The sequence below is a fragment of the Sorex fumeus genome, unplaced genomic scaffold (assembly GCF_029834395.1).
Source record: "Sorex fumeus unplaced genomic scaffold, SorFum_2.1 ptg000148l, whole genome shotgun sequence".
Lineage (NCBI taxonomy): Eukaryota > Metazoa > Chordata > Mammalia > Eulipotyphla > Soricidae > Sorex > Sorex fumeus.
The window spans coordinates 636,871-653,251 of NW_026606205.1; the positions used below are offsets into that span (position 1 = coordinate 636,871).

Genomic DNA, 16,381 nt, shown 5'->3' on the forward strand with positions numbered 1-16,381 from the left:
AGAGAAGGGGGTGGGCTGGAGTGGAGAGATGGGCAGTTTGGAGGCCACAGCTGGTGGTGTTCGGGGGCTGCTTCCAGCACAGTACTCGGGGTCACTCCTGGGACCCCTGACTTCAGCGTGCACCCCTCCCTCCAGACCCGTGATTCATCTCCCAGGTCTCGGCCTAGCCAGGGTGGGGGGAGGGGTACTGGACCCGGCGGGTGGGGGGGGGGGGGCCTCTCCCTCCATCAATAAAAGGACCTGCTGGCCCAGGCCCTCTGCGCCTTCCTGTGCCTTTCTGTGGGGTTCCTGGTGGGGGGTGGGGGTGGCACTGCTCCCAAGGCAACCCCCCACACCTGAGATTTGTCAGGGAAATCTCAGCCACCTGCTCCCTCATGCAAATGGCCTCACACCCCTGCCAGCTGCCCCCCCCCCCCCCCCCCCCGGGCCCGCCAGCTCTGCCCTCTGGTTCCCCCCCCCCCCCCCCCCACACACACACACTCAGCTCGGCCTGGCCATTCTGGCTCCAGCCAGGCCCCGAGAGAGTCACGTGAGCGAGGAACAGCCAGCCACCAGCCCAGCAGGGCAGGGGACAGGGAGGCCCAGCCCAGCAGGGCAGGGGGCAGGGAGGGCCTCCCTCTCTGCATCCTCTTCTGCAGCCGAGGCAGGGCCAGGCCAATGCCTCCTCCTGGGGGGGCCTCCCTTGTACCTGTCCCCGCCCTCCTCAGGACCAGACCTGGGGCAGCTGGTGGGGGTGTGTCGAGAAGGATGATCAGGATGAGCCCCTTGTAATCTTCCTGCCTGCACCCCCCCCGACTCACCCTCACTGCCCTGAGCTCGAGGACACAATTAGGGGGTCCCGACCAGGGGGCCGGGGGGGGCCCTCTCACCCTCCCATCTCACTGCTGACAGCCAGAGGATGCTTCCCCATGGGTGGGGCCCAGAGCCGGGGAGGGGGCCGCTGTCTGTTCTTTTGCACCCCTGCAGAACCCCAACCCTTAATCCTCACAGCTTTGCTCTAATCCCCTGGGGCCTGATGCTCTTATCCCAGTAGCAGAGTCTGGGGGGGGGGGGGCCTGGAGGCCTCTCTCCAGGCTTGGAGGGGGCTCCTCCTCTCGCACTCTCCTGTCGCACCCCTCCCAGGGCTGGGCCCAGCTCTGCTCCCTGCACACCCCCCCCCCCCAGCCCTGCCCGCTGATTGCATTTGCCTGACGTCCTCGGCCCTCCCCAGCCGGGGCCAGGCCAGGCCAGCTCCTTCGCCAGCAGAGCAGGGGCAGGTGACAGGCGGGCACAGCGGCGCGGGGAGTCAGGCAGCGCCCGGGGGACCGGTCCAGGGAGAGCCCAAGTAAGGGGGGGGGGCGCAGGGAGGGTTCAGCAGGCTTCCAGGGGACCCCAAAACCTGGAGGGGCTGGTGGGGAGGTGGGGCCAGCCCTGGCTTAGTCACTTCCTCTCTTTTCCGGCTGCTGTGGGTTCCAGACCTCGAAGGGTGCCTGGCGTGGGGTGTGAGGGACCGAGACCAAGCCTGGAGGGGTCCCCCCCCAAACACAGGCCCACCCCTGTGTTTCCAGCAGGAGTCACCCTGTACCTGCAGCCATGGGGGAGATGGAGCAGCTGCGGCAGGAAGCAGAACAACTCAAGAAACAGATTGCAGTAACCCCACTCCCCGCCCCACCGGGGAGGGCGGAACCCCAGGAAACACAGAACCGAGAACCTGGAGAAAGGGGGCGACCCCTGCTCTTGGACGACCCCTTCAAGACCCCCCTTCCCTGCGAGTCTCCCAGACCCGTCTCGTAGCTGAGCCCGTAGCACGCAGTCCCCTGAGGGGCCCGGTACCCCCGGCCCCCCTGATGTCTTGCTTTTCCCCTCAGGATGCCAGGAAAGCCTGTGCCGACATCACCCTGGCGGAGGTGAGGCTACAGGGGAGAGGGGGGAGGGACAGTGCTCCCCGAGCTGCCGCGCCTTCTGTCCAGCCTGTCCTGATGCGGGGGTGACACCCAGTAACCCATCCGGGAGTCCGTTCCCGGCCAGAGGGAAGGGAGGGGGCCTGGCCTTGACGTGTGTCCTAACGAGCGTGTGGGTTCGAGGCCCGTTTCCCCCACACTTCTCATCTCTGAAGTGGAGTTGCAGTGAATGGCAGAGGCTGCCTTGCCTTGACAGGTGGAGGCTGTTTTTCTTTCTTCGAGTGGCACATTCTTTCCAAGAGTGGAAAGAATTCTTCAACTCGGTGGCATCTGAGCTTGGCAGAAACATTCACTAAACACTTAACCATGTGTCGCACACACACACACACACACACACACACACACACACACACACGGCTGAGGGCCTTCAAGACCTCAGTTTCTTCTCTTTTTTTTTGCTTTTTGGGTCACACCCAGCGATGCTCAGGGGTTACTCCTGGCTCTGCACTCAGGAATCACTCCTGGCGGTGCTTGGGGGACCATATGGATGGGATTCTGGGAATCGAACCCGGGTCGGCTACATACAAGGCAAATGCCCTCCCTGCTGTACTATAGCTCCAGCCCTTTCTTTCTCTCTTTCATTCTCTTCTTCCCTCTCTTTCTCTTTCTTTTCTTTCTCTCCCTTCTTTCTTTCTTTCACCCTTTTTTGTCTTTCTCTCTTTTTGTGTTTGGGCCACACCCGGTGGTCCTCAGGGCTTACTCCTGCCTCTGTGCTCAGGAATTATTCCTGGAGGTGCTCAGGGGACCATATGGGATGCTCGGGATTGAACCCGGATCAGCCGCATGCAAAGCAAGCACTGATACTATCCAAGATATACGACCCAAGATACGATCTCTCCTGTCCCCTGATTCCTCTTTTGGGTTTGTTTGGTTTGGTTTATGTTTGGGGACCATCTCCTGCTGTGCTCAGGGATGACTCCTGGCTCTGTGCCCAGGGATCACTCCTAGCGGGACCCAGGGGACAATATGGGATGCCAGGTATCAACCCTGGATGGGCTGTGTGCTATGCAAGTGCCCTCCCTGCTGTTCTGTCTCTCCGGCCTCTGCATCTCCGTCCTGAAGCCATGATGCTGGTCCTGCCTGTGTGTGTCTCCTGCCCCCCCCCCCACGTCCTTTTCTCAGGCAGGCTGTGACCTCAAGCTGGACTGGACCCTTCATGGCAGGGGGGACGATAGCATCTGGGCAGACATCTGCTCACTTGCCTTCTTTTTTTTTTCTTCTTTTTGGGTCACACCTGGAGATGCTCAGGGGTTCCTCCTGGCTCATACACTCAGGAATTACTCCTGGTGATGCTCGGGGGACCACATGAGATGCTGGGAATCGAACCCGGGTCGGCAAGACAAACACCCTCCCTGCTGTGCTATCACTCTAGCCCCTCATTTGCCTTCTCCTGCTGCCCCCTGCCCCCTCCCACAGCTGGTATCCGGCCTCGAGGTGGCGGGACGGGTCCAGATGAGAACGCGGCGGACGCTGAGGGGGCACCTGGCCAAGATCTACGCCATGCACTGGGCCACTGACTCCAAGTGAGGCGTGAGGGGGGCTCAGTGGGGGGCAGTTTGGCAGAGGGAGGGGAGAGGGGTTTGGTGATGGGAGGTGTCACCCCCCACCCCCTGCAGGCTGCTGGTCAGTGCCTCGCAGGATGGGAAGCTGATCGTCTGGGACACTTACACCACCAATAAGGTACCCGCCCTGCCTGGTGTCCTGCCTACCCCAGCCGCCCGAGTGGGGGGACCCCCAAAACAGTCCTGCCTCTGCACCCCACAGGTGCACGCCATCCCGCTGCGCTCCTCCTGGGTCATGACGTGTGCCTATGCCCCGTCGGGGAACTTCGTGGCCTGCGGGGGACTGGACAACATGTGCTCCATCTACAGCCTCAAGTCCCGGGAGGGCACGGTCAAGGTCAGCCGGGAGCTGTCTGCACACACCGGTGAGCGGGGTGCCCCCCTCCCCCCTCCATCCCACTGGTGGTGGCTCTGCAGCCAGGGAACCAACCGTCCCCTCCCCTCACTCCCCTCCCCCCCAGGTTATCTCTCTTGCTGCCGCTTCTTGGATGACAATAACATCGTGACCAGCTCAGGGGACACCACATGGTGAGGATACCTGGGTTGGGGGGCTGCTGGCAGGCCCCTCCTGGGGAGGCAGTGCTGGCGCAGCCTGGCCTGGTGACAGCTCCCCCTCCTGGCAGTGCCCTGTGGGACATTGAGACCGGGCAGCAGAAGACAGTGTTCGTGGGCCACACCGGGGACTGCATGAGCCTGGCCGTGTCCCCCGACTTCAAACTCTTCATCTCGGGCGCTTGCGACGCCAGCGCCAAGCTCTGGGACGTGCGAGAGGGGACGTGCCGGCAGACGTTCACGGGCCACGAGTCGGACATCAATGCCATCTGTGTGAGTCCCCCAGACTACCTCATGCCCCCCCCCCACATACATCAGCCACGGCCTCAGCCCCTGCTAGCCTCCCGCTCTTATTTATTTATTTACTTATCTTTTGGGGCCACACCCAGCGACACTCAGGGGTTCCTCCTGGCTCATGCACTCAGGAATCACTCCTGACAGTGCTCGGGGGACCATCTGGGATGCTGGGAATTGAACCTCCATCTGCCGTGTGCAAGACAAACGCCCTCCCCGCTGTGCTATCGCTCCAGCCCCTGGCCTCCTGCTTTTAAACACTCCCCAGGGAACAAATTCCCTTCTGGAAGGTTCCAGGAAGGGGGCTGGAGAGAGAGTAGTAACAGGGACTACATTCTTTGCCTTGCATGTGGCCTGGCCCGAGTTTGATCCCTGGGACCACATAGGATCCTCTGAGCCCCACCAAGAGCGATCCCTGAGCACAGAGCCAACCAGAAGTAAGCCCTGAGCACTGCCTGGCATGGCCAAGACATAGCAAACAAAACTTCAGACGTTTTCAGGAGGAATGAGTTGATCCCCACACATCCGCAGGAGGCCAGACGGATGAATAGATTAGAGGGCTGGTAGGATCACACCGCTGGATTAGCTCGATCTTGTAGATGAGCTGGATTACATCCCTTTGATTACTAGACACTGCACCTGCGTAGAGATCCCACTTTTTGTTTCCCCCCTTTTTTGAGGGGGGCCCATCCTATAGGGCCAGTAGGGGGGTTCCTGTGCTCTGTACTTAGGGGTCGCTCCCAGCAATGCAATACCAGAACCAGAAACTGGGCCAGGCAGGTGCTCCAGCCCATTGAACCTTTGGTTTTAGTTTTTTCAGTTCGGGATGTTTGTTTTGTTTTGTTTGTTTGTTTTTGCCTCCCAAGCAGCACACAGGAGGCCAGAGGTAACACTGGGTGATAATCAAGTAGGCCAGATAGATGGCTCAAAGGCTGGGTCTTGAGGTCTTTAGGGTCACTAAGGATATATTTATTTTATGTCACTGTCCTCCCGTTGCTCATCAATTTGCTCGAGTGGGCCCAGTAATGTCTCTATTTTTGAGACTTTGTTGTTACTGTGTTTGGCATATCGAATACGTCACGGGGAGCTTGCCAGGCTCTGCTGTGCGGGCGAGATACTCTCGGTAGCTTGCTGGGCTCCCCGAGAGGGGCGGAGGAATCGAACTCGGGTCGACCAAGTTGGCTGTGTGCAAGGCAAACGCCCTACCGCTGTGCTATCGCTCCAGACCCTATATACAAGATTATACAAGGTGGTGCTGGGGGTCGGAGTGGCCCACGCAGTGCTGGGGATCCAGCTTGAAGCCCTCTGCAGGCAAAGCTCATACCTGGATTATCTCCTTATCTCCTCTCCCCTCTTGCTGGCTTGCCTGCTTTTGGACTTTTGAGCCACACCCATCTGTGCTCTGGGCTTACTCCTGGCTCTGTGCTCAGGGATCACTCCTGGTGTGCTCAGGGGACCATATGGGGTGCCAGGGATTGAATCCAGGTTGGCCGTGTGCAAGGCAAGAGCCCTACCCATTGTACTATCTCTCTGGCCCTAGCCCCCTTTGTTATTGTTTTTCTTTTTTTTTTTTTTTGCCCCACCCGGAGGTGCTCAGAGCTAACTCCTGGCTCTATGGTGCTCAGCATTCACTCAGGGACCATATGTGGTGCTGAGGATCAAATTGGGCTTGGCCATTCACAAGTCTCTCCGCCCCTGTAATATCATCTCTCTGGCTCAGCTGTTTGCTAGGTCTTTGTAGTAAGTGGCACACAACATGCCTCTTTTTTTTTTTTTTGGTTTTGTTTTTGCTTTTTGGGTCACACCCGGCAATGCACAGGGGGTTACTCCTGGCTATGAGCTCAGGAATTACCCCTGGCGGTGCTCAGGGGACCATATGGGATACTGGGAACTGAACCCGGGTTGGCCGCGTGCAAGGCAAACGCCCTACCCGCTGTGCTATTGCTCCAGCCCCACATGCCTCTTTTTGATTTTGGTATTGTTGTTGTTGTTTTGGGGGGTCACGTTCAGCATAGCTCAGGACTTACTTCTACCTCAGTGCTCAGGGATTACTCCTGGGAAGACTTTGGGGACCCTAAACCGTGCCAGGATCAAAGGCAGGTCAGCCTCAAGGCAAGACAAATGTCTTTTTTTGTTTTGTTTTGTTTTGTTTTGGGTCACACCTGGCAATGCACAGGAGTTACTCCTGGCTCATGCACTCAGGAATTCCTCCTGGCGGTGCTCAGGGGACCATATGGAATGCTGGGAATCGAACCTGGGTCGGCCGCGTGCAAGGCAAATGCCCTACCCACTGTACTATTGCTCCAGCCTGGCAAGGCAAATGTCTTAACGTCTATTCCATTTCTCCAGCTCCCCCTTTTCATTTCCTTTATTTTTCTTTTATTTTATTGGCTTTTTGGGTCACACCCAGCGATTCTCAGGGGTCACTCCTGGCTCTGCACTCAGGAATTACTCCTGGCAGTGCTCAGAGGACCATATGGGATGCTGGGAATCGAACCCGGGTCGGCTGCATGCAAGGCAAACGCCTTCCCTGCTGTACTATCCCTGTGGCCCCCTCGTTTCCTTTAAATGGGTATCATTCTGCCACCTCTTCTCCATCATGTCTCTGACATGGATGTTCTTGGGATGAGCCCAGGGCCTCCCGCCTGCAAGGCGTGTGCTGGCCTGGAAGCCCCAACATTTGGCCTTTCTCAATCGAGATGTTTATTTACTATTTTTTAAAAAATGTTTAATATTTTGGACCATCCTCAGCAATGCTCAGGTGTTACTTCTGGCTCTGTACTCGGGTCACACTCCTGGCAGGGCTCGGGGGACCATATGGAATTCTAGGGATTGAACCCAGGTTGGCCACGTGCGTTGCAAACGCCCTACCTGACTGTGCGTTGCAAACACCCTACCCGTTGCAAACACCCTATCACTCCGATCCCCTGGCAGGGGCATTTGGTGCTTTTTTGGGTCACACCCAGTGATGCTCAGGGGTTACTCCTGGCTCTGCACTCAGGAATGACCCCTGGGAGTACTCAGGGACCGTATGGGATGCAAGGGATGGAACCCAGGTTGGCCGGATGCAAGGCAAATGACCACTGACATGATCACTGGGGATTCAGGGGCTTCACGGTGGTTCTCCCTCTGACCCCGGGGCTGGTGCCCTCAGCATCACTGCTGTGGAAGGTCCGAGCCTGCATCAGCCTATGACAGATGGCAGTGGATGGAGGACACGGCCAGGCTGAGGGCAGGGGTGGTGGGCTGCAGGGTGTGCGTGCTGAACCCACGGTCCATCCCCTCAGTTCTTCCCCAGCGGAGAGGCCATCTGCACCGGCTCGGACGATGCCTCGTGCCGTCTGTTCGACCTGCGGGCGGACCAGGAGCTGGCTACCTACACCCACGAGAGCATCCTCTGTGGCATCACGTCCGTGGCCTTCTCCCTCAGTGGACGCTTGCTCTTTGCCGGCTATGACGACTTCAACTGCAACGTCTGGGACTCCATGAAGGGCGAGCGTGTGGGTAAGAGCCCGCCCCCTGCCCTGCTCTCTCTGCTGGGAGACCCCCCCAAACCCACTCCCAACTCTTCCCTTCATCCCTCCTCCTCTTCCAGGCTGTTCCCTACTTCCTGCCCTCAGAATCTAGTCCCGCTGGGCCAGAGATAGTCTAGGGGCTTTTTTTTTAGACCCTGGGGGCTCATTCCTATGTTCAAAAAGAACATTGGAGGGCTGGAGCAATAGCACAGCAGGTAGGGTGTTTGCCTTGCATGTGGCTGACCCGGGTTCGATTCCCAGCATCCCATATGGTCCCCCCGAGCACTGCCAGGGGTCATTCCTGAGTGCATGAGCCAGAAGTAACCCCTGTGCATCACCAGGTGTGACCCAAAATGCAAAAAAAAAAAAAAAGAAGAGGAAAAAAGAACATAGGAGTATGTTCTTCTTGTCTTTGGTTTTTGGGGTCACATGTGGCGATGCTCAGGGCTTACACCTGGCTCTGTGCTCAGGAAGCACTCCTGGTGGTGCTTAAGGGGGTCAAAGGGGGTGTGGGGGCTCGAACCCTGATTGGTTCGAGCATGCAAGCAAACTCCCTACCCGCTATGCTAGTTCTCTAGGCATCCCCCCTCCCAGAATGTTCAAACAAAGTTTCCCTGGGCCGGAGAAACAGCACAGCAGGTAGGGCACTCACCTTGCATGCAGAACCCGGGTTCCATCCCTGGTTCTACTGTAGCCCCCTGAGCCCTGCCAGAAGTGATCCCTGGGCACAGAGCCAGGAAGAGCCTTGAGCCCTGCCTGGTTTAGAACCAACCCTCCATCCCCAGGCCAAAAGCAGGAAAAAAAAAAAAGAAAAGAAAAGAAAAGAAAAGAGGGGCCGGAGCGATAGCACAGCGGGTAGGGCGTTTGCCTTGCACTCGGCCAACCTGGGTTCAATCCCTGGCATCCCATATGGTACCCCAAGCACTGCCAGGAGTAATTCCTGAGTGCAGAGCCAGGAGTAACCCCTGAGCATTGCTGGGTGTGACCCAAAAACAAAAAAAAAAAAAAAAAGAAAAAAAAAGAAAAGAAAAGAAAGAAGGGTTCCCTCTGAAGAGACCCAAATCTTGAGTCTGGGGCCTAGCTTCTGAGCCCCCTGGGGCAAATCCCTTCCTCTCTGGACCCTTCGGTCTCTTTCAAGGATCAGGATGAAAGGGTCTCCTATCGTGTTTTCTAGAAGCCATGAGGTTGCCCCTGCTCTGGAGGAAGAGATTGGTCAGGAGGGAACCCTCCCTTTAGGGTTAATTCTCAGCCTCCACCCAGGCAGATGAATCCCCGGGTACCTGCCCGAGTGTGTGTGGGGGGTCCTGCTCCACCTCTGACCCCTCCCCCTCCTCCGCAGGCATCCTCTCTGGCCACGACAACAGAGTCAGCTGCCTGGGGGTCACAGCTGATGGCATGGCCGTGGCAACAGGCTCCTGGGACAGCTTCCTCAAAATCTGGAACTGAGGCGGCTCGAGGAGGGGGGAAGAGCATAAAGGTGACCACGCTCCCCGCCCCCCCGGCCCCTCACATGGCTTGAACGCGTTTCCCCTTCTAGACCCCCGCTGCCATTCCCAGCCAACTTCCTCCTAGAGAAAAGTGGGTACTCTGGAGAGGGGTGTTGGGTGGGGGGGCAGCATCAGGAACACAGCTGCCCTGGCTCCTTTTAGGGCCTCCGTACGCTTTCCGAGGTCCTGATAGCGTCTGCTGATAGGAAGGACCCCAGCGACTCCAGCCCTGGACGGGCCACCAGGTTCCCACCCAAGCCCCAGGCCTCCTCCTTCAGAGCCACGGGGTGACCCGGGATGCTCAGTTCTGCGACTGTGGCCCGGGTACCAGTTAGGCGCCTGCGCCCCCTTCATCCTTTTGTTTTTCCTTTTTCTTTCCTGCAATAAAGTGGAGCACCTCCATCTGGCTGTAGCGTCCAGCTTCCTCTCTGTTTCTGTGACCCCAAGATGCAGCTTCCACTTAAAAAGTATTAGAGGAGCGGAGCTGGAGCGATAGCACAGTGGGGAGGGTGTTTGCCTTGCATGCGGCCAATCTGGGTTCGATTCCCAGCATCCCATAGGGTCTCCTGAGCACTGCCAGGAGTGATTCCTGAGTGCAGAGCCAGGAGTCGCCCCTGTGCATTGCCGGGTGTGACCCAAAAAAGGAAAAAAAAAAGTATTAGATGAGCAATAGTACAGTGGGAAGGGCGTTTGCCTTGCACATGGCTAACCCAGGTTCAAGCCCCAGCATCCCATATGGTCCCCTGAGCACCGCCAGGAGTAGTTCCTGAGTGCAGAGTCAGGACTAACCCCCGAGCATCGCCAGACATGACCCCAAAAGCCAAAATAAATAAATAAATAAATAAAGTATTAGAGATGGGATGAGAAAGGCTGGTACTACACAGACTGTCCAGACGGGGTAGGGGCAGAAGCTCAGGTCTCATAGGGACGGCCCGAGATGGATCAGGAGGAGGTTTTCATGGGTAAGCATTTGCCTTGCACGTGGTCACCTGGGTTTGATCCTGACACCCCACATGATCCCTCAAGCCCTGACAGGAAATGACCTTTGAGCTCAGAGCCAGGAGTAAGCCCTGAGCATCCCTGGGTGTGCCCCGCCTCCAAAAAAAAAAAAAAAAAGAGAATATGATTTAGTAACCAAGTGCTGGGTTATGGGACATGAAAAAAAATAAGTTGAATATAATGGCTAAGGTATGGGCTTGGGAGACTGGCCAGATAACACTGTTACTCACGAGAACAGGGAGTCGAGGATGAGGAAGAACTCTGGAGGCCAGAGCAGAAATTCACTTTTAGACAAGCTGACTTTGGGGGTTTGTGATTGGGGACCACACCTGGCAATACTCTGGGGCTATTCCTGGAGTGATAATTGGCGGGGGTGGGAAGGTCCTCCTCCAGCAGTGCCCTGGGGACTGTGAGGTGTAGGGATCAAACCTAGCATGCCCACTAGCCCTGAGAGCCGTGTCCCCGGCCCCTGGGCAAACTGACAGAAATGCCATCGTGGGAACTGGGTAAAGGTGACGGTTAGACGGACTGACCTGTAAGTGACCAAGAATACTGAGTGTGACAGTCCTCCAAGCAAACACCTAAGAACCAGAGGGCAGAGGCCAGGGTTTAAGAGAAGCGCTTAAAAGCAGCTTGGAGAAGATGGCGGCCACCATGAAGAAGGCGGCTGCAGAAGATGTCAACGTTACTTTCGAAGACCAGCAAAAGATCAACAAATTTGCTCGGAACACAAGCAGAATCACAGAGCTTAAGGAAGAAATAGATGTGAAGAAGAAGCAGCTCCAGAATCTCGAAGACGCTTGCGAGGACATCATGCTGGCGGACGACGACTGCTTGATGATTCCTTACCAAGTCGGGGACGTTTTCATCAGCCACTCCCAGGAGGAAACGCAGGACATGTTAGAAGAAGCAAAGAAAAATTTGCAAGAAGAAATCGACGCTTTAGAATCCCGAGTAGAATCCATTCAGCGGGTGTTGGCTGATTTGAAAGTACAGTTATACGCGAAATTTGGGAGCAACATAAATCTTGAAGCTGATGAAAGTTAAACATTTTATAACTTTGTTTAATAAACTTGAATGTTGTTTAAAATGGCAAATTCCCTTCTTGAAATGATATGGAAAGTAAACTGGCTTTAAAATTTAAAAAAAAAAAAAAAAAAAAAAAGCAGCTTGGAGGTATTAGAGGGGGCCGGCGGAAGCTGGGGTGTCACTCAGACTACAAAGATGCTTTCCGGGCTGCCACTCCATGTTCAGGAGAGCCAAGTGAGGCTTAGGTGTAATAGTTAAAAGCACCATTTAAGGGGCTGGAGCAATAGTACAGCGGGTAGGGTGTTTGCCTTGCACGCGGCTGACCCAGGTTCGATTCCCAGCATCCCATAGAGTCCCCTAAGTACCGCCAGGAGTAATTTCTGAGTGCATGAGTCAGGAGTAACCCCTGTGCATTGCTGGGTGTGAAAAAAAAGCAAAAGCAAAAAAAAAAAAGCACCACTTAATATAGTGGGTAGGGGACTTGCCTTGTACATAAGCACCCCAACTCTGATCCCCGGCATCCCATATGGTCCATATGGTTCCCCCAAGCCCACCAGGAGTAAGCCCAGAGCACAGCTGGGTGTGACTCCCAGCACTCGAAATAAATATCTTAAGTCCAGGACTGCGGAGGTATCCTGATGGCCCCCACTGATGGTCCCTGCAATAAACAATGAAAACTTCCCGATCATGACATCATTTTAAAATCACCTCCTTTAATAAACCAACTCACATAAAACACAGAGAAAGCGCAATCCAAAACTCTCACAGGTGGAAAAGTCATAATGTTCATGGAAAGTCAAAGAAAATCAACCTCTCCAGTCTCTCTCTCCCCCGGGGCCAGGGCGGAGTGACCCAGTAAAGTGGAGTGCTGGGTGCTGGGTGCCGGGCTAGCTCTCCACCAAGGGGAAGTGCTGGTTCTCCTTGTCATGGTCCTGGCCAGGTTCCCACGCTCCTCCTCCAGCTTTCACGAGTCCGCCTGTCCCCAGAAGGGCCCCTTCCTTTAGGCCCCTGACATTTTCGCTCAGGGGAGAAAGCCGCTTGCCCTGCAAAAGACAGTTGCACTCACTGAAGGGTAGGAGGAGGCTTCCAGAAGGAAGAACCAGGGAAACAGGCTTCCCACCCTCCACGGTGAATTTCCCAGGCGTTTCCACTCTCTGGGACCAGAGAGATAGTACAGTGGGTAGGTCTTTGCCTGGCACGTGGCCAACCTGGGTTTATTTTTTTTTTGTTTTGGCTTTTTAGGTCACACTCAGCCATGCACAGCGGTTCTTCCTGGCTCTGCACTCAGGAATTACTCCTGGCGGTGCTCGGGGAACCATATGGGATGCTGGGAATCGAACCCGGGTTGGCCGCGTGCAAGGCAAACACCCTCCCCGCTGTGCTATGGCTCCAGCCCCCCAACCTGGGTTTGATCCCAGGCATCCCATCTGGTCCCCAGAGCTTTCCAGTAGTGATTCCTGAATGCAGAGCCACGAGTAACCCCTGAGCATCGCCAGATGTGGCCCCTCAGCAAAAACAAACAAAAAAACCATAAAACAAAAAAACACCCTCTTTTCCCTTACCTGCCGTGACGCCAGAGTGCCGGGGGAGTTGTCATCTGACAGGATGGTGAGGGGCGATCTCCCCAGTACCTTTCCTTTGGGTTTCCTCTTATTTCGCTTAGAACCTAGGTGGGGAAGGCGTGGACGCCAAGAACCAAACGGAAGGGTGTAGAGCTTATTCCTCCAACTCCATGGACTTCCTCCCAGGATTTCTCCCCTCCCCCTTGTCCGCAGCGTCTGTACCTGAAGATCTGGGCGTCTCGGGGTCTTTCAGGGGCTTGTCTGAGCCCTGGCTGGCCACCGGGGTATTTGGGAGTGGGTCCGTTTCTTCCTTGGAAGGCAGCTGTTTGGAAGGCAGCTCTGACTGGCTTTCAGGTGGCGTCGGATCCTCCAGGGCAAACTGGGTGCCCACAGACAAGTCCAATTCAGGAGATGATGGTGTCTCCGAGGGCAGGGCAGGTTCAGGGGGCAGATTCGGTTTGGGGTCTTCGATCCCAAGGGCTTCAATCAGCTGTGTCACCAGTGGGCTTGTAAGGTCTGCAGATGAGAGGTAAAGTAAGGCAAGGACCCTCTGACACAAAAAAAATTATTGAGCTGGGGCAATGGTATAGTGGGGAGGGGGTTTGCAGTGCACACAGCTGACCCGGGTTTGATCCCCAGCACCCCATAGGGTCCCCTGAGTACCGCCAGGAGTAAAGAAATGATTCCTGAGTGCAGAACCAGGAGTAAACTGTTAGCATTGCTGGGTGTGATCCCCCCAAAAAATTATGAAAGAAAGAAATCATTCTATTGGAAAGGAGAAAAAGATATAGAAACATACAGTAGCCCTGGGACTCACAACCAAGGAGGTGAGGAATTAGAGGGGAGGTGGTGGTGGGGGGGAGAGAGAGAGAGAGAGAAAGAGAGAGAGAGAAACACAAAACATTGAGAAAAGAGTAAAGAGTGACAAGGGCAATTCAATCAGCTAATCAGTGGCTGATTAAATAGCAGTACTTATACATTAAAAAAAAAAAAGAGTGACATGGGGCCTGAAATATAATTTGTTGGTAAGTGTTGGTCAGGTGCTTGCCTCACAGGTATGAGATCCTGTGTTCCATCCCAGACACTGCCCCTCCCCCAAAAAAAGTTAGCTGGGTCTAGAAGAACAGGAGGAAGAAGTTCCCTTTAAGAAAGAGTCAGGCGGAACTGGAGTGATAGTACAGCAGGTAGGGCGTTTGCCTTGCACGCGGCCGACCCAGGTTCGATCCCTGGTATCCCATATGGTCCCCCAAGCACTGCCAGGAGTAATTCCTGAGTGCATGAGCCAGGAGTAACTCCTGAGCATTGCTGGGTGTGACCCAAAAAAACAAAACAAAACAAAACAAAAAAAAAAAAAAAAAGAAAGAGCCAGGGACCGGAGTGACAGCCTTGCATGCAGTTGACCCAAGTTCGATCCCCAGCATCCCATATGGTCCCCTGAGTATTACCATGAGTGATTCCTGAGTACAGAACCAGGAGTAACCCCTGAGTATTGTCAGGTGTGATCCCCCCAAAAAAAGCTAAAAAAAGAAAGAGCCAACCAGGAATGGAGTAATAGTACAGTGGGCAGGCACTGGCATGTGGTAGCCAATGCCGGGTTCGATCCCTGGCACCCAATTGGTGCCCTGATGCTTCCAAAAGTGATTCCTAACTGCAGAGCCAGGAGTAACCCTGAGCACCGCCAAGTGTGCCCTCCCCCGGCCCCCCCAAAAAAGAGCCAATAGGGCTGGAGAGACAGTGGGGAGGATGCTTGCTTTACATCAAGTCAACCCAGGTTGGATCCCCAGCACCCCATATGTTCCCCTGGGCTCACCAGGAGTGATCACTGAGCGCAGCCGGGTGTGAAGCCACGAGGGGCTGGAGAAACAGTCCATAGCCCGCCCTGGTTGCATCCCCAGCATCCCATGTGGCCCTCAAGCACCGCCAGGAGTGGCTTCTGAGCACAGAGCCAGGAGCAGCCCCTGAGCACCAGCGGGCGTAGCCCCCAAATCAAACAAACAAGGCGTTGGGGATCAGGCTCAGCGGGCGAGCATTTGCCTGCTTGTCTGAGTACCAGCAACCGAGAGTAGGTTGACAGCCCTATCGGGAACCGCGGGCGCCCCGGCCACTCACCGCTGCTGCTCTTCCTAGGTGTCCTGGCGATGCCCAGGGTGGGAGAACGGGGATCAAACTCCAGCTCCTCGGCAGCACCTTCCAATTGCTCCTCGACTGGGAGGTTTGGCTGGGGAGAGCTCTCCACCTGTCGGGAGGAAAAGTTAGGACAAAGGAGCCTGGTGGCGGACTCCGGGACTCTGAGATAGCAGGTGGCAAACAAAGGCCCTGAACAGGAGAGGCAAGGCGGGAAGGGGGCGGGGGTCCATCTCAGAAGCAAGCGTGGGCAGGGTTCCCGGAGCCCAGCCCGGTTCCCCGCCGCCCCAGCCGACCCCAGAGTACCTGGATGGGAGTGCGCAGGATGCCGGCGCTCGGGGACCGAGGGTCGGCCACCCGGGCCAGCTGCTTGTGGTGCGGCGGGGGCCGCGCGGGGGTGACCGGCACGCTCTTGGCGGAGCCCATCTCCACCGGGAGGACCAGGACGGGCAGGGCCCGGCCCGACGCGAGGACGGAATGCCTGGGAGAAGCGGTTCAGGTCTGAGTCCCCAGGACCCTCCAGCCGCCCCCGGCTGCGCACTTCCCCCCGCTTCCCGCTTCGCAGCCAAGAAACCCAGCGGCGGGGGCAGCGGGAAGGGAAGGGTGGCACCTTCGGCCGGCCGGGTCCTCTCACTTTCTCTCTGTTTTCTTCCCACGATCACTTACCCAGCCTCCAGTCCACCTCCGGGCGCACCGCTTGCTCAACTCCCCAAACTGAGTTTCAAACCTCCCGCCACGCCCACTGCCTGCACGCTATTGGCTGAGCCGGAACTGGCTCCCATAGGCCCGCTACGTGAGACCCGCCCCCAAAGAGGAAAACCATTGGACAGAGCGGACGTCCATCATTGGGGCCAGCTGACACGTCTACTAGCAGTTTCATTTGCAGGGGCAACGCCTCCTGGACAAGGAGACCTTCGTTGCGTATTCGGCTGACAGTTGCCCATCGTGAGACTCTGAGGTCCCACAGTGTAAGCTCTGGGCACCGTCATTTCCGAAACAAACTCATTACGTTGATGTGGATGGACCCAGCTGGAAGCGGCGCTGAAGCAATCCTTATTGGCTGACGGGATTATCAATCACTTGAACCCTTTCGAGCCCCCCTCGGCCAAGAGCCCCTTTTCAAATACTAAGAATCAAATCGCCCTCCTATGTCCCAACCGGACAAGTCCACAGGAAAAATTTCTGGGATTGATTTGATCTCAACAACGGTCAATCCCTGCCCCGCTAAGAAACTGGAAGGAGGTCCCTGCGCGCCGGGGTCCACGCCCCGCCCCGCCTCGCCGCTCCATGCGCGCTGCCTGGAAGAGCGGGATTGGC

The 16,381-nt window shown here is 56.3% G+C and overlaps 3 protein-coding genes across 3 annotated transcripts; 2 read left to right on the forward strand and 1 right to left on the reverse strand.

Annotated features, from left to right (window-relative positions):
* Positions 1-1,562: 1,562 nt before the first annotated feature.
* Positions 1,563-9,328, forward strand: GNB3 (G protein subunit beta 3). The gene is made up of 9 exons (XM_056106823.1): positions 1,563-1,629; positions 1,848-1,886; positions 3,357-3,463; positions 3,557-3,620; positions 3,705-3,867; positions 3,964-4,030; positions 4,126-4,327; positions 7,636-7,852; positions 9,203-9,328. The coding sequence occupies exons 1-9, from the start codon at positions 1,573-1,575 to the stop codon at positions 9,307-9,309; spliced, it is 1,023 nt and encodes a 340-aa protein (XP_055962798.1). The 5' UTR covers positions 1,563-1,572; the 3' UTR covers positions 9,310-9,328.
* Positions 9,329-10,991: 1,663 nt separating this feature from the next.
* On the forward strand, positions 10,992-11,487 carry LOC130016170 (prefoldin subunit 4). Its single transcript, XM_056106834.1, has one exon. The coding sequence runs from the start codon at positions 10,992-10,994 to the stop codon at positions 11,394-11,396; it is 405 nt and encodes a 134-aa protein (XP_055962809.1). The 3' UTR covers positions 11,397-11,487.
* A 594-nt stretch (positions 11,488-12,081) lies between these two features.
* Positions 12,082-15,904, reverse strand: CDCA3 (cell division cycle associated 3). The gene is made up of 6 exons (XM_056106829.1): positions 15,885-15,904; positions 15,371-15,545; positions 15,050-15,176; positions 13,163-13,456; positions 12,941-13,044; positions 12,082-12,421 (listed from the first exon to the last, which is right to left on the reverse strand). The coding sequence occupies exons 2-6, from the start codon at positions 15,488-15,490 to the stop codon at positions 12,266-12,268; spliced, it is 801 nt and encodes a 266-aa protein (XP_055962804.1). The 5' UTR covers positions 15,491-15,545; positions 15,885-15,904; the 3' UTR covers positions 12,082-12,265.
* Positions 15,905-16,381: the final 477 nt, after the last annotated feature.

Coding starts and splice junctions, on each gene's coding strand:
- CDCA3 (XM_056106829.1), bottom strand. CDS start 15,490: ATGGGCTCCGCCAAGAGCGTGCCGGTCACCCCCGCGCGGCCCCCGCCG. Junction 13,457..15,049: donor ACCTAGGAAGAGCAGCAGCG/GTGAGTGGCCGG, acceptor TCTCATCTGCAG/ACCTTACAAGCCCACTGGTG. Junction 12,422..12,940: donor GCACTCTGGCGTCACGGCAG/GTAAGGGAAAAG, acceptor TGTCTTTTGCAG/GGCAAGCGGCTTTCTCCCCT.
- LOC130016170 (XM_056106834.1), top strand. CDS start 10,992: ATGGCGGCCACCATGAAGAAGGCGGCTGCAGAAGATGTCAACGTTACT.
- GNB3 (XM_056106823.1), top strand. CDS start 1,573: ATGGGGGAGATGGAGCAGCTGCGGCAGGAAGCAGAACAACTCAAGAAA. Junction 1,630..1,847: donor AACTCAAGAAACAGATTGCA/GTAACCCCACTC, acceptor TTTTCCCCTCAG/GATGCCAGGAAAGCCTGTGC. Junction 3,868..3,963: donor GGAGCTGTCTGCACACACCG/GTGAGCGGGGTG, acceptor CCTCCCCCCCAG/GTTATCTCTCTTGCTGCCGC.